We start from the raw sequence: 21,587 nt of genomic DNA on the forward strand, positions 1-21,587 counted from the left end.
TACGAATATTCCTATAACGAACGGTTTTACCTATAAAATTGAGAATGCTGTAACGAACGCAACTCCTACAACGAACGCGGATGAATACGGGACTATTTCGCCTGGCGCATGAATATTGTTGTACCGCGACCCACAACAAGAGTGTCAGGGGCCATCTTTGTCTCATTGTGTAGCCAGTGCACCACTGTTATTGTTGAAATTTCGTCTTTTGATGTGGAAATAGAGTTATTTGTATAAATATTTTGTTATACAAGTGTACAATTGTGACAATGAATCGTCCAAAGCGCGTGAGAAAGCTCGTAACTTGAAACTAAGAAAGAAATCATAAAGAAACGTGAGGATGGAACAAGCATTGCAAAACTTAGTGATGAGTATGGGATGACTAAATCGACTATATGTATGATTATAAAGAATAAAGAGGAGTTGAAAACTGTGCAAGTGGTTAAGGGAATCTCTAAGACTTAGCAAAGCAAGGTGTAATGAGATTGAGGAGACGGAAAATTTACTCTTAGTGTGGATAAAGGAGAAAGAAATGGCAGGTGATAGCATTAGTGAAGCTATAATTTGTGAGAAGGCCAGACAATTGTTTGAGGACCTTAAAGCCAAGACTCCCAGTGCAAGTGATAGTTGTTTAGGGGTACCAATGGGTGGTTTACTGGTTTCAGAAGGAGAAATAAATTACATAGTGTTGTGAGACATGGTGATGCTGCTAGTGCAGGTAAGGAAGCAGCTAAGGAACACAATGACATTTTTTTGAATGTTATTAAAGAGGGAGGCTTTGTTTCTCAGCAGGTATTCAACTGTGATGAAACTGGACTTTTTTGGAAAAAAAATGCCTCACTGTACATACATTACCAAGGGGGAAACTTCTGTCCCTGGCCATAAGCCAATGAAAGACAGGCTTACCCTCCTTCTTTGTGCTAATGCTTCTGGTGACTTCAAAATAAAGCCACTCCTTGTGTACCATGCAGAAAACCCCAGAGCTTTCAAAAACATTAGGAATACCCGCCTTGGTGTTATGTGGCGGTCAAACCCAAAGGCTTGGGTGACCAGGAATTTATTCTCTGAGTGGGTGATTGAGGTGTTTGGACCCAGTGTTCGGGAATACCTCAGGGAGAATAATCTTCCACTGAAAGCTTTGCTGGTGATGGACAATGCACCAGCCCACCCTCCTAATTTGATGGTTGAATTGCCAGAGGAGTTCAACTTCATCACTGTGCACTTCTTGCCACCCAACACAACACCTCTCATCCAGCCCATGGATCAACAGGTAATTTCTAACTTTAAGAAGCTGTACACAAAGGCACTGTTTAGAAAATGTTTTGCGTCCACTTCTTCCAGTGATGTTAGCTTGAAGGAATTTTGGAAGTCACTGCAATATAGCAGACGCTGTTTTTTTAATTACCTCAACCTAGAAAGAGGTTACTGTGAGGTGTCTTTGTGATGCTTGGAGGCCATTGTGGCCTGAATGTGTCCTTCAAAGAGACTTTGAAGGCTTCGAAGAGTTAGATGAAGAGGCTGTTGTTCATGAAAGTGTGTGTCTGGGCAATTCCATGGGCCTGGAAGTGGATGATGATGATGATGTTGAGGAGTTGGTGGAAGAGCACAGTAAGGAACTGTCCACTGAGGAGCTGCTTGAGCTTCACAAAGAACAAAATGAGACACTGAAGTGGAGCTTAACTTCTGAGGAGTCAGGGGAGGAGGACAAGGAGGAAAGCCGCATCATTCCAGCCAAAGATCTCAAGGATGCGTTCTTTTGCTGGAGCAAACTGTCCAAACTTGCTGAGGATTATCATCCTGATGTTGGTTCTGTGCAAAAGGCCATCAGTGTGTTCAATGACAATGTTATGAACTACTTTTGGAAGGTCCAGAAATCAAGGTTGAAGCAGCCAACCCTGAATTCCTTCTTTACATAGGTAACAAAAGAACCTACAGACAAAGTGTCTGTGAGACAGTCACCAAAGAGGGCTAGGAAGGATGACTCCTCTCCTTTCACCTCTTCTCCATAATTCTCTCCTCCCCCCTCTCCCTCTGCCTCCTGTCCTGCATGCTAAACATCACTAAGGTAAGATAAAGTACCGTATTTTTTACATTTTCCACAGAATTTTTTCAGTGTTCAGTGGTTGTATTTGGGGGCCTGGAACGGATTAATCCTATAACGAACGAATGCTATAACGAACGAGGTTCTAGAACCAATTAGATTCGTTATAGCATACCCCACTGTATATTCTTTCTGGAAACTTTACAAAAGCTGTTCAGGGATTTAATTCAGGTAAGTTTTTAATAAAGGGATGTAGTACAGTAGAATCCCGGTTATCCAGCAACTACGGGGATTGAGAGGTGCTGGATAAAGAGATTTTCCAGTTATATACTAGAATCTCACTCAGAGGATCTCCTAATAAATCCTACAATGCGCAGTGCTACAGGCTTACCTCGTAAATTCGTGCCTCAGAAAAACTGATTTCTTTAACACTTATTCCACTTTATACAAACTATGGCGTAGAAATAAAGAAAATATAAAACTATAAAATAAGAAAAATTAAGGGCATGGGTGTGTACAGTATGTGTGGGAACTGAACGTGTATGGAGGTGGTGGGCTATAACTGTATTGCCGACTCACCGTCCAGCAGCCGCATTTATTCTTACATGTTATGAAACTATAAAAGTTGTTGAAAAATCATTACAATATGTACTGTACTGTACATTACAATATGTGGTAGAGAAGCAAAGAAAATATCATATAAAACTATAAAATAAGAAAAATGAAGAGCATGGGTGTACATGTGAGAAGTGAATGTGGGTGGAGGCGGTGGGTTATAACCGAGTGGTTGATGTGATGTCACGGCATACACACAGCCAGCGTGGCAGGCATACGTCTGAGTCAGCCGAGAGACTACCTGGCTGAACTGTGTCATGTTGCCCAGAGGATGGTTTGAGTGTGGAAGGAGCTATTTTATGTACAGTGAACCCTCACTTTACGCGGTTAATTCAACCCACGGCGGCCCGCGTAAAGTGAACAACATAACATATGGGATTAATTGAAATAGAGACCGGGCCGACCCCCAAACTCCACTTTTTCAGACACAATACCTACGTTATAAGAAAAATAACTTCTTAATTTTATGATGGTATGCACACACAATTAATAACTAAGAGAAATATCAATAATATTAGGTTTTTTAACACTTACATTAGTAGAAAAGATGGCTGGGCACACGGGGATGGGGGGTTGGTTCCGAGGCAGAGGGCAGATTATTGGCCCTCACCTGTATCACTTGTATCACTATCCACCACAGAGGCTTGCAGGGCCTCTTTGTCAAACCCCTCAAAGTCCATTTAAGTCTATATCCTCACTATCATTATCACTATCACTGACTTGGGCCGGATGTGGTGGGTGGCAGGTGAAGAACTCGGTTATGTTTTGATGACTGGGCGACCTTGTGCGCACCCTGCTCGCACCGCTCTCCGTGTAAAAGGGTACACACACCACGGAAAGTGAGCATTCCGGTTTCGGCAGGGTACCGCGTAAACGTGGAAATGAGTAAAGTGGGACCGCGTAAAGCGAGGGTTGACTGTACATAAAATATGCGCTATTGTATTTTATGATATGCTATGTATCGATTTTATTGTTTTTCATAGCAATAAATGTGGCAGCTCATCAGTTTTGCGAGCAATATTCGAGCTTACAATTCTAGCTGATTTGGGAGGAATTTGTATTACTGTCTTATGACTTCATTTTGGTGCCAGTTAGGCAAATCTGCCGGCTGCATGGACTCCGGATAACCAGAATTCTACTGTATCAAGAAACCGGTTGTCAGAGTGAGGCATCGAGAAATTTAAATAAAGGAAAATTGAAAAAGGCAAAGCCAGTAATGTAAAGAAGTACAGTAGATGCTGGGGTTGTGTGGATATGTGGAAAGACTATGCATGAAGAGACTGAAAGCAAGTTTTAAAGACAAATGAGAATAAGTATCAGTGAATTCCATACGCCTGTCAATACACCTTGCTGTTTGCTCCCATATAATTCCACTACACAAGGAGAGCAGGGTGAGGTGACATTGTACTTGACTACCTTCACTACTCAAATGTAAAGTTAGGTACCCATTAATAGCTGGGTGAACTGGGAGTGCCCTGGACACAAACCAGACACTGTAAGGATGAGAGTAATCACTATCCATCAGATCACCACACCCCTATAATATTGCAGTAGGTGCATGGAAAAACAGAGGAAGATCAAACTGAAGGCATGTTCCTTGGTCCTGGGGAAAGGTTCTGTAAGGGCTCTGCTGTTCTACATGTGTATGGTAATGCAGGTATGAACTGAACACTTTGAATCATTATTATGCCAGTAACTGGTTGTATTGAGAATGCTGCTGACCAATGTATTTACCTTGACTTATTGACACCTGCAGCTCATGCAACAGTAAGTAGTGTGAAGCACATAACTTGGATTAAGTTTGAATTATCTTTATTATTATACATTATTCTCTACATTCATATGTATATTTCATTTATTCACTTCCTACTTCCATCATATATGTGCTTAATCACAGATCTCCTGAATCACTTTTAAGGCTAGGAAACTTCTTATTGATCCCCTATTTGGTGCATAAAATTAAAAATAAATATATAAATATTAATAATATTGGTATATATATATATATATATATATATATATATATATATATATATATATATATATATATATATATATATATACTTTTTTTTCACTTAAGAGTGAGAAATTAGCTTTATTCTTTTCTTCAATGTTTACAGCAACCAATAAAAAAAAATATATGTATATATTTTTTCAATACATGTAACTATTTTGCTGTTTGATCTGAATATGGGAAGTAACAATATACTGTCAGCACCCACTTAACATATGTTCAATGATATGTACTTTTTATAATAATACCAATTGTTCAACGTTACATATAAATATTTGATGGTACAGTTCAGTACTTACATTGGACCCGTGATAAACCTTTCAGAGGAGCTCTTTGCTTTTTGCACTTCCTTTGTTTTATGTTGATAGTTTTATTTGGGACCTGGTCTAAGCTGGCTATGTTTACAGTGTACTGTACTGTACAGGACATTTTGTATTGAGGCTGAATATTTTATATAACCCTCAGTACAGTTGAACTTCTAAAGTTCGGAATGCTTGGGACCAGAACCTTTCAGATTTGGAGGTTGTACAAATAAATAAGCAGACATTATAATTTTAGTGTGCTTGAGGGGTGGTTCACTTGCACGGTTAAGTCCAAAGCACGGTTGCCTCCCCCCACCAGGAGAAAAAAATCGAGATAAAGAGCTTCTAACACAACTATATGCGAGGGTTTTGTATCACCACCACTATTATTCTATTCCTGCTTGTTTAGTGGCTAATTATAATACCTCTCAGGTAGATAACTCAATGAATGTCTGTCTGTCAGGGGTCTGGAGTGGTGGTGTTAACGTCGTGGCTGGCTAACTTCACGTGAGCTGCGGGGTTGGGTTGCATGTCATTTACCCTGCTTACAAATATTTATGACACTTGATACAGCTCATAATTCTTGGTATTTATAATAAATATGTTACATTATGCTATTGTAATGTGCTACATTATTAGAAAGTGAATGTTGAAAGATGTATACTGTGTTAGTATACTGTGTTAATTTTTTAAAGATGCTACGCCAAGGTGTATGTTTTTACTGACCGCTAGAGGGCAGGCTTCGATTAACAACAATAAACCTGGAGCCTCGTGCATTCTCTCTCCCTCAAAACCTCCACAATAAACTAGAAATGCGAAGTGAAACAAAATACATGCTTATATTGTTTTCATACTTGTACTGTACTGTATGTTTTAAAATACCAAAATTCAGTAGCTGCATCAAGTGTCATATATATATATATATATATATATATATATATATATATATATATATATATATATATATATATATATATATATATATATATATATATTGTGTAAGCAAAGTAAATTTCTCCAATCACAGGTCATGTGGCTGGCCACCTGCTGCACAGTTGCCACATTTCCTATTTTACTTATACAGGGTATCTACCAAATAATTCAATAAAATGGTGTGATTAAAAACTTAATACTGTAGATAATAAAAATTATACATGCATGACTAATGTTAATTTGCTAAGCCAACCTATATACAGCACAATACAGTAAAGCAATCTATGATATTAAAGTGTGTGTGGTTATGGACTGAACAGCTGACTCGCCGTCATTGTCACCGTTTGGATCAATTCTTGTAATTACTGTGCAGTACATACAGTACTTTTAACTCTGAAACTTTACATTTTTCACATTGGTTCAACATGTTTTGTTTAATACTAAATGTACTAAAGGGAATACAGTGATCCCTCGGTTAACGAACGCCTCGGTTAACGAATTACCTTCACTTCGGTTATTGAATTCCTTACAAATTTTCCCCATGTTTTCGCCTGCTCACCAGCTGTAGTATTAGTCCACCAATACAGTAATCGGTTCTAGGGCTTAAATTTGTTACCATTTAAGTAAATATCAAGAAGGTTGTACTATTCAATAATTTTAAAAGTTTTATATTAAATTTTTTAGTCATTTTAACAATTGTTGAATATAATTGAAGTACAGGAAACTAGTTTTTTGCGTGCCAAACAGCCACTCAACACACCAAGCTTGGCGTCATTTTGTGTATCGGTTCAGTGGAAGGAACATCTTGTTTGAGACTCTCTTCAACATAAACTCTTTTTTTCCGTAGTTACAGTCAAATTATTGGTCATTTTGAAATATATTTTACATATTGATAATATATAGTGCAGTGTTTATTTCAAGAAAATATTCTTTATTTACAGCAATAAAACTTAAAATATCAGTGTTGAAATCGAATCCAGCATGGCTCCAAAGAAATCGAGAAAAGTTATTTCAATCCAGGTAAAACAGGAAATCATAAAGAAACATGAACAGGGCATTAGAACAAATGTGCTTAGTAAAGACTATGGCATGTCAGCATGAACTGTGTCGACAATTCTTGCACAGAAAGACAAGTTCAAAGAAGTGAAAGTGAGACAAATCTACCAGACTGTTTAAAGGTAGATCATTAATATCAGAAACAGGGAGGTTACTTCTCATTTGGATCAGGGAAAAGCAGATGAAAGGTGATTCAGTTTCTACAGAATTTATTTGTGAAAGAGCCATAGAGATTTACGAACATTTAAAGGAAGATCAACCTGGTTCTCCTGGCACAGAGTTCGAAGATTTTTGGACAAGCAAGGGCTGGTTTGAAAATTTTAAGAAAAGAAGTGACATTTTCATTGTTATTAGGCATGGTGAGGCTGCAAGTGCAGATAAAGAAAATTATCTTCCACAGCAAGTGTTCAATGTGAACGAAACTGGGCTGTTCTGAAAGAAAATTCCCAAAAGGACATTCATCACGAGATGAAGCCTCTTTACCTGGGCATTAACCCATGAAGGACCGACTCACTCTATTGCTTGGTGCCAATGCTTCAGGGGATTTCCAACTAAAGCCTATGCTTGTCTACCTCTCTGAGAACCCCAGGGTGTTCAAACAACAAAAAGTGGTAAGAGGAAAGCTTGGAGTTTATTGGAAGTCCAACCATAAGGCATGGGTGACAAGACAGTTCTTTAATGAATGGGCTGTTGAGGTGTTTTGCCCTTCTGTCAAGAGCTACCTAACCACCAATAAATTCCCTTTAAAGGCTCTTCTCCTTATGGATAATGCCCCTGGTCATGACCCTGAACTTGCCAGCACTTTGGAGGCTCAATTTGACTTTGTCAAAGTGTTGTTTTTGCCTCCCAACACTACATCAATCATGCAGCCAATGGACCAAAATGTGATCAGCAACTTCAAGAAGTTGTACATGAAGAAAATGTTCAGGAGGTGTTATCAGGCAACTTCCACTGAACCTGAACTAACACTGGCACAGTTCTGGAAGACACAATTTAACATCCTGGAGGCAGAAAATTTATTGTGTCCTCATGGCAAGAAATCTCCATTAGATCCCTCAATTCTGCATGGAAAACACTGTGGCCATCAGCAGTTTATGATTTTGAGGGATTTGATGAAGAAGCAGAGTTGGACAAGGAGACTGTGTCCATTGATCAGTCATTGGGCCTCGAAGTGGAGGAGGAGGATGTGGAAGAGCTTGTGATGTCTCATGAGCAGGAACTCACTCCTGATGACTTGCAGCAACTGGACGAGATGTTGGAGGCAGACAGTGGTGAGGAGGAAAGGGAAAGTGATGACCATGTCTACTTCAGATTTGAAAGATGATGTTCACTTCTGGGATAAGTTCAGGAAACTGGCTTCAGGGCACCCAGATGTGGAAACAACAGAACCTATTTTGTGTAATGTTGAGGACAGAGTGGTCTCCTTCTTCAAAAATCAGTTAATGATGAGGAGAAATGCCCCACAACCAAAAATTGAGTTTCTTTACTAAAAGGCATCTGGAAACAGATGCTACCCCTTAGCCTTCCACTTCAAGAATGAGAGAGGATGTTCCTGCTGGAGAATCTGTCAGTCCAGAGGTTCCTGACATTTTTATGGAAGGTGACTCACCTTCCAAGAAGCAGTAAAATGCTTCTCCTCCACCCCCACTTCCTTCTCTTCTCCCTTCTCCTCCTCCACCTCCCACTTCAAATTCACATCAGCATCATCATCCAGGAGCCTTCTACATACACACCTCAAAGTAAGTGAACTTTACTGCAATTTTTTTTTTTTACTTTAGGTAATTTTTGGTGAGCTGGAACCAATTAATCAAAAACCCACTGAAACAATGGTTTCAGTTAATGAACAACCTTCTGGAATGAATTGTGTTCGTTAACCGAGGGACCACTGTATTATCAAAGAACATGACATTGAGAGATTTATCAAGTCAAATCATACAATACGCAATAATCTTATGTAACTTGTAACCTATAAAATCATCATATAATATGCAATAGTACACTACAAGACGAAACTGAATGGCCTAGATCCACATATGACAGTGAGACACTGAGGGCGGTCGTTTCCACCCGTCACCCAACAATTCCCGTGTGCAAAGTGGCAGGAAATTTGGAAATCAATTATCTTCAAAACATGGTTAAGGGGTGTTTGATGCAGTTAAATAATAGTATCGGTTTCAATTAATAAAGCATTGTAAAGCCCCAGCTCAGATAAATGATTGGCGGCAAAATTATCGTCTACTGTATATACTGTACAGTATAATAAATAAACAGTTGCTTATGTTTCGTACCACTGGCTGTTGGAGAGGCATCAGTAGTCTTATTTTTCTTAGTGGGAGCCATAATGAAGGTCAAATATGGTAAAACATAGTGGATTCTACACTGTACTATACTGTACAGGAAATTGCATCAAAACAAAGCAGATGTTGGGTGGGATCTCACGAGTGGCAAGATTGTCAACTACTGTACAGTACAGTAATTATGACCACTAAATTAAGGATTTGGCCCATAAATTTGACTTTATTGAAACAGTAAATTTTCAAAATTTTCAACGCAAAAAAAAAACATAATATAGAACAAAAATTTGGCCCAAATTATAATTTATTGTGTGTGGATTTCATACAGTGTTTGCTACAGCATAACCAAAACTGCCTGGTTGTGTTTGTTTACATCTGCCAATGCATTTGGAGATGAATTAAAAAAGTTCTGGTGAGTTAAATTCAAGTCTTTTATGTATTATTAGTACAGCAAACCCTCGAAGATTTGGACTAAAAGGGAAGACACACCTGTCCGAACCTTTCAGCAAATGTACAAACTGTATACTATAACGAAAAATAATGATATAAGAAACACCAAAAAATACAGTAATACAGTCTCACTTACCCTTTGCAGTGGATATCTCCATGCCACGAACTTTAACCCCACACAAACGCTGCTGAACAAACCACTTGTACACTACTTCTTCCGGCTCTTTATCCTTCGGCACTTTCATGTGCTTCCTTGCACTAACTGTACTGGCACCATTACAAATGCAGTAAGTTTATCCTTGGCCTTACGTATGTCTGACACAATTTGTTTCTTCACGCCGTATTCATTACAGACGCGAACCACGGACACACCAGACTCTAACTTGTTTATAAACTTAAGTTTCTACACAACAGATAAGTGTACTGTACATGCTTTCTCTTCACACCACCACTTGCTTTAGATGCCATGATTTAATCACTATTAAGCACTATTTACGTGTCACTAAACGTAATATCAGTAAATCTAGTGAAATATGGCAGGAAGGAGCAAAGAGTTACACCACCAGCAGACGCGCTAACTAGCAGACGCAGTCACTCACTCGCACCTGTTGCTAGGCGTACGATCGAAATACATATCTTTTAGTCTAAATTGAAAACGGTGACGGGCACAGTGGTAAACAAATTATATAAACCATGCATTTACCTACGATAACATTATAAGAAACATTGTATCAATACTCGAGTGAATAAAATAATATTCCCACAAACAATAATTGACAACTGTTTATGTTTCCCGCCTCCTCAGCCACCTGTTTCCAACCTGTCAAATGGCGTCCAAAGTTCAGTCAGTGTTGGCGTCGCGAGGCCGAGCGTAAATTTTTTCGCCTTTTGTGTTTGACGCCACAATGGAGTAGTGCGAGGCTGAGAGGGTTAACATATCCATTCCCTTTGTCCATTCTGTACATGAAAACTTTCCTATTGTAAAATTGTTGTGTTAGTACAGTAGTCCCCGGCCAAACGTGGATTTCCCATCTGTAGATTCCAGGTATCATGGGTTTTTACTCTATATTATTTCATCAAATGCAGCATTAAGTGTTAATGATATAAAGGTGAGAAGAAAGTGAAGTTGAAGTGCTCAATAGACTAATGCGTGGCGAGAGCGTAGCGTCAGTGGGATACGCCATGGGGGTAAATGAATCCTCGATTCGTGCCATCAAGAAAAGTGAGGCTACGATAAGTGCTAGTGTTGTTGGTGGCACATGGATAAGTGTAAAGATTACTTTTATGCCAAGTGACCTTAATATAGAAAAAAATGGAAAAGGCACAGAACATAGGGAAGGAAGACCAGGTACAGTGTGCCTTTAAGTTCTGAGATAATACGTGTGAAGGCCAGGCAGACTTACGGCTACCTTGTTGAAAGTGCGGGTGAGGGAAGTGTTGTGGATGTAAAATTTCAAGCACAATATGAAACTCACTGGGGAGTCTACATCAGTGATCACCAGGCCGCTGCACTGTAACCTGAGGAGAAGGGTTACCTGCCAGAGCAGGTATTCAACAAAACCGAGACTGGCATTTTTGGGGAAAGATAAAAAAAACAAAAAAAAAACAATCATTTCGAAGGTTGAGAGGTCTGCTCCGGGATTTAAGGCAGTGAAGGCCAACTGATCCTTATCTTTTGTGGTAATGCCTCCAGGGATGGGTTCATAAAGACCAAGCTCTTCCACTGGTCTCTGAACCCATGTGCCCTGAAGGCCAAGAATAAGAATCACCTCCCCGTCTTTTGGCAGTACAGTACAGTGATCCCTCGGTTAACGAATTACCTTCCATAAGAATCTTCAACTCGATTAACGAAAAAAAATTCGGTTAACGAAATCCTTACAAAATCGTGTCAACATTCTGGAACGAATTGTGTTCGTTAACCGAGGGACCACTGTATAACCTTAAGACCTGGGTTACTGCTGCTGTCTTCATGGACTGATTTAACAACTGTTTTGTGCATGAGGTTGAGCAATACCTTGCCAACAAAATCTGGGGTTCAAGGCAATGCACCCGGTCCCCCTGAAGCACTCCAGATCGCCCATCCCAATATGAAAGTGGTATTTCTCCCTCCAAACACCACATCACTTCTTCAGCCTAGGGACCAGGGTGTAATGGCCACCTTTAAAAGTTATTAGACTCAAAGCGCCTTCAGCCGTGTCTTCGATGCCTTAACTGTTTTTGACTGCTGGAAAAACTTTAACATCACTGACTGTATCAGCATAATAAAAGAATCAATGGATGAAGTGAAGCAGTCAATACTGAACGCGTGCTGGGGGAAAATCTGGCCCGAGGTGGTGTACGACTTTCAAGATTTCCCTTCAGTCAATGCTGAGGTGCGGTGCATCGTGAAGATTGCACATCTTTGCCAGGTGAAGGAATGAGCGACATGCAGGCCAATGAGATAGAGGAGCACCTTGGTTCTCATGCGGAGGAGGAGCCGATACGGTCCTCCAGTGATGATGAGAGTGAGGATAAGGATGAGGTGAAATGTAAAATGTTTAAAAATCTTAATAAACGAATGCTCATCTCTTTAACTTTTGCCAAATATTTCATGGAAGCTGGACCTTTTATGGAGTGCAGCCTTACGTTTAAGTGTGTGTTAGAGGATGCAATGAAGCCCTACAAGGAGTTGTGCAGGGATCTAAAAAAAAAAAAATAATAAAATAAAAATACAAAAAATAAAATAATAAAATAAAGAAATAAAACATTAAAGCAACTATCCATCCTCAGCTTTTTTAGCAAGAGAGAGACCACCGCTGCTACAGCTGCCTTGAGCACCTACCCACAACCCTCCACCAGCAGCCAGGTGCCACCAGCCAAGATGTCCTTAAGTCACCCACCTCATCATCAAACATTGATGAACCTGAAGAGGTGCAGGAAGAAAGTGGGCCTATGTCCCCATCATCATCAATGAAGGTAAAATACCTCTTATACGGTTAAATTTATATTACCATTTAGTTTATATTGTGCTATTTTTTACGTATTTGACTGAAATTTGATGAAATGTACAATGCAGGTACAGTATCGTTTTATGAAGGAACAGGCAAATTAATTCTTTGATGAGTGTTATCAGTGGCCGTGGAACCTAACCCTCTATTTCCCATATGCCTTTAGTCATACCAACTGCAGATTTGCCAACTATAGGGCTTTCCCAGAACCTAACCCCACACTTTGTCATTATTAGAAGCAAATCATGGTAAATGCGGGGGGGGAAGGAATTTTTGGGGACATAACTAAATTTATGACATCGGTTTCTATGGGAAATTAATGTGCACTTTGCATACATTCATTTAACATATGGGTTTTCAGAAGCGCATCATGTATGTTAAACGGGTGCTGATAGCATACAAAAAATGCATATCATATTGCATATTCTTCCTAATATGTTAACATAACCATTCACAGATGAAGTTAAGGGTTTAAATCATTATTGCACGCAGGATAAAGGATCTGGATGTTGATCAATATATTACCAGTTCTCTGTGGAATTAAGAATAGATTATATCTAATGTAATCTACATCACCTCTAACCCTTAACACAAATGCTAGATACATGATATCTCCCTTACTCTCAACCCTCAGTGCCTGAACTGTAGATAGTACTTGTTGTAGTTATACAACTGTGTATTATTCCTGTTATCCATGTCATTTTTTTTAACATGACACTTGGTAGAACTTGGTGAATTTGTCAAAGGGTTGAGTTTTTTCCATTATCTATATACCTGTATTCCATCTTTAGAGGACATTGCTGACTGTCAAGATTCAGCTGTATTGCTGAACCCAAAGTTTAGAAGTTTTATTTAAGAAATTATCAGGCAGAAAATGGCTTAAGACTGCCAGATGACAGGAAAACAACCAAACTAGGAAGGGTACTTGGAGGTGTTGAGGAAGTACCGGTGGGCTGTTGTGGAGAAACAAACACATGCACAGACTTGGCACTTTGTTGTTAATTTGCAAACACAACATATCTCCCACATCTAGCATAGTTGTGGCATCAACTATAAAGATCACTCATATATATATATACAGTATATATATATAGTATATATATAATTCTCATAAGCATCACTCCTACCCATGCATAAAAATAAAAATATATAATAAAATACACAAAAACATATAATCAAGGTAAAATACATTATCATAATTATTATGACAGCTCGATTATCAATTAAGGATCAATAGTAATGATATAACATTATTTAATGTTGAACGACGTACTGCTTGAGAACACGTTTCAACAATTTTTGACCCTGTATCCTTGTGAGGCAGTAAAAGTAACTGCAGGAGTGGTAAAGAGATCCTCAACCTCCTATCGGCTAAAGGATCAGAGCTTTCTTAACTGCATCCATGAATGGCACAAATGTTGGCACACAAGATTAAATATTATACGGTGAGTGGTGCCTAGGAAGGTCTGCCTAACAGGAGGCTGAAGAGGGTAAGACTTTGAAGCTGAAGTTACAACAGTAAAACTGACACCCATCCACCACTCACTGTTTACATAAATACTAAACTTTTCAATTCTTCTTTGATAAAGAATCAATCTCCTATATCAAATTGTTTTCAAATACTTAATTTATCAAGCCAATAAAAACTTAAAAGATGAAGAGATAAACCAGTTTTAGCTAAATCCTGCTAAAATTACTCAACATATTTCCTTAGATAGATATAGAAGTGATTTCTTTTGCTTGTGATCTCTTAAGTATATGACAATTATACGGAGAGAATAATTGTCTACTTGCATAATCTTATTCATCTGGTGATCACCGTCACAAATGCCTACACTAACAAAAATCTTCCTAAATTTATATATAATGGTTTATTTGAGATACAAGATGCAGGCTTTTGCCATCAGGCAATTTATCAGGGACTAACAACTGCGAAGGTATAAACATCATAAATTATTATAATGTTCAGTTTGAAGCATATAAAGATTTATCTACAGATTTTTATATAAACTAATAATAGAAATTCATATAATGAATGAAACATAATAATCAAAATGTTTACAGATCCTTAAAATCAAAAGATCAACTATATTATTAAGAGTATGATAATGTATACCGGACAAAATATATATATATATGTATATACAGTACTGTATACACAGTATATATATATATAAAACTTCCTCAATTAATAAATGTTATAGTACAAAGGTTTCTCATTTATAGTTCTACTAATTATCTTAGAAAATGAGCGACAGTAGCAGCATACAAGGGATGATACCAACACTGTTTACCCGGGTTAAGCATGTCCTCCATCATAAGGCTGTAGGTACCACACAGGGTGCAGAGCTGATGTACGACACTACTACTGGAAAACTTTTAATCCATCTTGGTGGTGAATTCAGTTCTTTCTGAGGGACTAGTGAGAAGAACTGAACCACAATATCCCCCTAGTAGGACTTGAGAGGATGAATGTATGCTGGGAGACTACAGCCAGCTGGACTACGACCATGCTACAGGGTGAGCTATGAGAAATCAGAGAGGAAGAAGGAGTCTGGAAGGAGGCGGGGAGGCGGCAGATGCAGGCTGTGTCGTAGCGTTCTCACTGCAACAAACACACCACAGCACTCACTACACACTCACATTAGGGACAAAACATGACTATTCAACACTATTAGTTTACCACAAAAATACTCACATGACTTAATAGTGAAAAACACAAGTTTAATTTACTTCTAATGTTAATTGGTAGGTTGAACTACAATGTTACTTAGAGTAAGTGATCAAACCATTATTTTAATTAAATTGAATAAAGCAGTGACATCACAGCATGCAATACCAGTGTTTAAGTTTCTTTAATTGTCCTTCTTATGGCATTAATGGGAGTCATGGACACATCAGAAGAGAGCCATATCAATTTAGAGTATTATATTGACATTATGACCTTTGCAGTTTCATTAAAAAAGTTGATGAATATAGTAGAGTAAACCCTCTAACTACATGATCAATGCAGCCATAATTCTTCTTAACATGGCAAATGAATGTAGGATGACCCCCCCCTTCCCAATGGGTCTTCTTGCATTAACACTGTTTCCTCCAGGGATGAGTATCAATCAAGAATGAGCTTTGTATGCTGTACCCGATAGCATAAGTACAAATGAGTGTACACCTTGTAACTCAGCTCGAGAGCACCAATCAATGGCCACTAGGTTGGTGATTATAACCAAATCATAATATGTCTAGACTTGATGGAGTGTTTGCTTGCTCATGAGCCACAGAAATGTGTTTTGTTGCTGTAAATGAATTGCTCTAGGTAGCTGTGCAATAATTTAAGCTAAGACATTTACAATGAGTGATTAAAATGATATCATTATATATCAGGAGAGAGTGCAAGTGTTGGGAAGAGATCAAGGCATGGATTAGTGATGCATAACTACATGGTATTCATTATTTCTTCATAGAAATAGTGAATAACCTGGCCAGAGCAATGTATAAAGAATGTAATTGTATGATATTATGACGATTCCATAAACAAGACAAGAGTTGGGGCTGCAAATGTAAACCAACATTAATAAAAAAAATTAAAACCTAAACCCAACCTTGCCTAAAGAGTATTATAGCAGACAATCAGTAGGTAGAGTAAGCCTGGCTGATTCATTTTTGTCATCATGAACAGTCTATAATCACATCTCCTCTGACTCCTGTTTTGTTTACAAATCCACTGTACTTCTCATGCCTATATTCACAGTACAGCATTTTCATACATTTACACTTTTTCTACACTATTATGGCTGATAGACATGTTGTTTCTAGGTACAGTATTCATAAATATTAAGTACCAGTATGCTTTTTGTAAGAAAATTTCATAGTTTGACCACGTACTGTATAGAATTACAGTACTGGTACATGTAATACTAATGAAGCCCCTCGTATCTTACACTCCAATTAGTAAAGCTGCAGCAAGTAACTAGCAAACACGAATACAGGTACAGTACGCCCAACTAATTTGCACATTTTTATTTCACGGTCCTCTATTATTCGCAGATGACACCCTGGATGTACCCAAAAATATCTAAGGGGATTTTTAAAGTTGCTGGCATTTTCACGGCAGGGACAGGGAGCCATTCGTTCTAGAGACCGTAATTTCCTTTACCTGTATTGTATATAAATGTGTGTGTGTGTGTGTAGACACACACACACACATATATATATATATATATATATATATATATATATATATATATATATATATATATATATATATATATATATATATATATATATATATATATATATATATATATATATATATATATATACACAAAGGGAATATGCCTTTCTTTGTACACAAGTAAAAATGTACCCCTCCCCGGTCAACAAATGTTATTCGCGGATTTGGCAATTTGCAGCTATTTTGAGAACCTAACCCCCATGAATTTGAAGGGCATGCTGTATTGTAATTAAGAAATACTTTATTTATGAGATATTAGCAATGCTGCTCCCCTAGCAACACAAAGAATTGTATGAAGTTTTCATAAACTAAAAGGTTTTTATGTGCAAACTTTTTTTCACGAGATAATATACGGAAGGCCTGAGAACATACACATAAAGAGTTGGGCCTATCAGAGTATGTTTGTATCTAGTTCATATGTCTGGCAGCTGCCTGTACACTTCATTTATCCTAAGGTGCACACACTCTTGGATGTAGTACGTCTTTGTTTATTTCTCCTGTTGTTTTATGTTATATTTTGTATTATTGGATTGATATATTCTTATGTCTTTATTTAACCTTAAATTATAATGCTTTTTTTTTCTTATTCTTTTTTTGTACTCTAGCTAGAACTGGAAACCATCAGGTCCCAGATGGCTGCTTCCGAGTCTTGACCATCATGATGATTTAAAAAGGTACAGGAGTAAGAGGACACCTAGGCACTGTTGCTTGAGGAACATACACAAAATGAAGCAAACACTATGAACCACTTGACAGTCTCAATCCAGTAAACATTCCCACCACACCGGGCTACAAATATCCTGCGGTGGCCGTGGAAACCCACAGATACTTAAAACTGGAGACTTTGGTTGGTAAAAGTGTAAAATTTTTTAAACATATACCGTATACTCAAAAGCTATGCCGGTTAACCCGTGATTGGAGAGAGATTACTGTACTATGTTCAGCAGTGCATGTCCCTTTATGCATTTACCCTAATTGTACTATCTAAAGTTAATTCCTCAATGTTTATTAATTATAATAAAAATTATGATTTCTAAAGCATTTGAGAGTTTTCTCCCAAACAAATGTTATCCTGATCATAGCAGCCTTTACTGAATACAAGGGGAGGTAAGCATGATGCTGGACTTACTTATACAAGAAGTACAAGCAAAAATAAAATTAATGTAAGAGCTAATGAACATAATAAGTATTGGTGCCCAAAAGGCAACCATCAAGAGCAACCATGGCAGGTTTTACTATGGTTAACTTAATCGGCTGAAATTTCATAATAAATAAATTTTAAATAAAATTAAATCAAGACAACTGACCAAAATGTTCCTATTGGACACTAAGCAATTTGGCCAATTCAGTTAAGATATTTATATTATCCTATCCAAGTTGCACGGAGTGACTCACTTCAGATACAATATGGTTATTTTTCATACTCTCTCCAGTGACACCAAGATAGCTTCCTCTGTGCTTAAAGGCTATTATAATAAGGTAAACATATGACATCAATAGCAAGTTAATTTTACTGCAATTTGAGATTAATTAAGTTATTGCCTTGATCACTTACCCTAAGTTTTTCTTTCAGTTTAAGATGTCAAAATTTTTAAATATTGTTATCTATTGCTGTCCTGGTATGAAACAAAATTAATGATAAAATTTGGCTTGAGCAAAACACAAGCTTGTTATGCAGAACTGGAAAGTTATCTTAATGAGGTGGTAAGCAAAAAAAAAACAAAGGCAACTACTTTAAACTGGATATAAACAACTGAAATTTGACTCATAAAAAAATAAATAAATAAATAAACTAAAAATTAATGCATGTGTGCTTATACATCTAGAAAAGTTTTACCAAGTATATAAAACCAAATAGATATTGATATTTTCATTAAATTCATTTACACTGTTGAGTCAAATTTCAAAGATGTTAATCTAAAATACCAACAACAGAAAGAAAAAAAAAGCATGGTGTTGCCAGTGATTGAATCTCTTGATCCTGGGATGATAACACTGTTTACTTCGTACCTCTCGGCAGTGTACCAAATGGAGTCGAGGCTTCTGAGAACAGTGTGTCAGCATCAGAGGTGTCCCGGGAAACACTGCGTGTCCACAGTGGAGAGCTGAGTCCCCCTAATGTGTCATCATCTCGCCCGAGGCTACTACGCGACATTGTCTCGGAGATCCTCCTGTTAAGTGCGATGGTAAGTTAGTCAACACCAAGGTATAAAATGTCTTACCTCTTGTTGTGATAGATATATAATAAAGCTAATAAATATATAGAGGATAATATTAGATATTAAGCTCCTCATGCATTACACACATGCATCCTCTCGTGACACCCAGGGCGAGAATGAGTACAAGTTCTGTATTACTGCCCCCTCCTCCTCCTCCATAAAAAGAATAATGACAAAATGTATTATATTTCCTGAGGTGTAGACTAACTGATGTATACTGACCGAGGTGTAAGCTGACTGAGGTGTAAACTGACTGCAGTGTAACCTTATTAAGGTGTAGACTGACTGTGGTGTAGTTGACTAACTGATGTGTATAGTAATGCTTCACCATAAAATGATACTCCTAAAAACATTTAACTTATAAAAACATCCAAATACATTGAGGTGGTACAAGTTTTGTGTAGTGGTCGGTGTCTTACAATTGAACACAATTAATTCACATATTAGCTGAGGTACTGGACCTGGCAGGTGAGTCTCGAGGGGAGTTGTAGAGAGATGACCAAAAGCCAGAGGAAGCTGAGTGAGCTGCTCCAATTCCTGCACTGCTGGGAGCCATGTTAGGCTCTGGAGTGGGTCGATTTGATGATCGGCGGCTCCTTTCATTTCGGATTTCATCAGCATTCATCTTGCGAGTTAATGAACGGACTCGGTTAAGTAGAGTTGAAAACAGGGATTCAGCAGTGAGGATTTGGAAACCATCATCTTCATCTTCTTCTTCTTCTTCTCCTGCTGAACTGAAGCTTTCACTGTGATCCAGAAGGAATCCTCGCCCTCGACTGTACAATGACATGAAAAAGTCAAGAGGTATATTAAAAATACAATACAGTATTTATGTTATGAGTCACAGTTACCCCTCATATGTGATCACAGTATTAAATAAATTAACCGTGGCAATATAAAATCCTTACCGAGCTTTAAATCACTCCGTCTGCTGCTGTTAAATTTGTTCAACTCATTGTCAAAATCTTTTGTGATTTGCTTAAAAAAAATTCCATCCATTACACATCCCACAGTTAATTCTAAACAATAGAGACCATTCATTCTCTTCTCCAATTTTCCACAATTACCATTCTAATCAACAAAATGTGATTAGACAATAACAATCCTCAATACAACCTGCCAGATCACATCCTATTTTGCCATTTGTGTCCTTCCTTTACTGTTACTCTCATCCCTTAATTCCAAAACTTGAATAACCTCATTATTGAATTCCATATCCAGTTGCCCAGCTTCAGTCTCTTGTAATGAAGGTAAAAAGAATGAGGATTACTATGTAATTCTCACAAGCATTATGAGCCTGAGATGATGAGGTGCTGGAAGTTTATGGGGAAACATTAGTGAATTACCTCACTTCAACCATTTCCAAGTGACCAATTCCTCACTGTAATGCCTCAAAATAATTACAGTCAGTTTCCCAACCTCCTCATTTCTGATCTCTCCCATATACCTAAATATTTTTCTTCCCTAATACAGTATAGTACTATTAGAGTGAGTGCTGATTCCCTTCCTCTATAATTTAATGATTGACATACAGAATTAACCTTATGCATATTTTGGAGAATCACCGATTTTGCAAACTGCTATTTTTTTCTGCCTGTCAGTATCTATTAAACTATACTAGACTTACAATAGGATGGCATTATATTGTCTGAGTAATGCAAATAATTACAGAAAAGTAACTGAAGAAATTTTCATTCTTGTAGGTCTGATGAAACACTGCTGGTCTAACCATACTGTAGAAACACAAATCCCATGTACAGTATATGATCAGTGACCTTTAGAGAGGAGGCTTTTTGGGGAGGAATAAGAAATTTTGATTATTGTTTCTGGGTAGATATGATGCCAGAGATATGTAGGGTACTAATCAACGCCTCTGAACCTGATAGGAGTCCGCTAACATTGTCATACAATATTATTGAATCATGAGATCACATAATTAAACTATATATTGGATACTAGGAGGTAAAAATTAATTACACTATTCATTGCAATTTAATACTATATTTTTATATCATGCAGAGTGATAAAAAAATAATGATAAACAAAAAAGCTCCCAGCCATGCAGCAGCACAAGTACCTGTTAGTGTGAGAGAGGCGTCGCTGCCACACGGGCACCGGACCAAGGTCAGCCGGAGCCCTACGAGGTAGTGGAGGACAGGACACAGTGCCCGTGGGTGACAGTGGTTCACTCTCCCCCTCACCTTCTGTCATTCCACTGCTGAGCCCATGTCACCAAGCATGAGCAATGCCATTAGCAATAGCATGAAGCTTTAGTACAATAAGCATTCAGTCCTTAAGAGCTTTCATTTACCACGGAGGGAAAATCCTTAAGGTCTTAAACACTACAGATTGAAACTCAACTAATTGTAAAACACCAGTAATTATGTCTTTACAAAATGTGGGAACAAAACTATTAGAGCTATCTGTCATTCTACTAAAAAATAC

At 37.9% G+C, this 21,587-nt stretch overlaps 1 protein-coding gene across 9 annotated transcripts in view; it reads right to left on the bottom strand.

The window, feature by feature from the left end:
• The window catches only part of LOC121871386, a 107,774-nt gene that overhangs the window by 22,775 nt on the left and 63,412 nt on the right, over positions 1-21,587 (bottom strand). For 8 of the 9 annotated variants that reach the window (XR_006089868.1, XM_042373614.1, XM_042373620.1 and 5 more), the window contains 3 exons: positions 21,220-21,357; positions 19,604-19,918; positions 18,934-19,094 (listed from right to left, as the gene is read on the bottom strand). Coding sequence is in view for 8 of the 9 variants with exons in the window: in XM_042373614.1 (XP_042229548.1) it covers positions 18,934-19,094; positions 19,604-19,918; positions 21,220-21,357 (614 nt within the window). In the remaining variant the exon portion in view is untranslated. The remainder of the gene's footprint in view (positions 1-18,933; positions 19,095-19,603; positions 19,919-21,219; positions 21,358-21,587) is intronic. The other variant, XM_042373617.1, reaches the window with a different exon arrangement.

The sequence above is a fragment of the Homarus americanus genome, unplaced genomic scaffold, assembly GCF_018991925.1.
Source record: "Homarus americanus isolate GMGI-L3 unplaced genomic scaffold, GMGI_Hamer_2.0 scaffold45698, whole genome shotgun sequence".
Taxonomy (NCBI): domain Eukaryota; kingdom Metazoa; phylum Arthropoda; class Malacostraca; order Decapoda; family Nephropidae; genus Homarus; species Homarus americanus.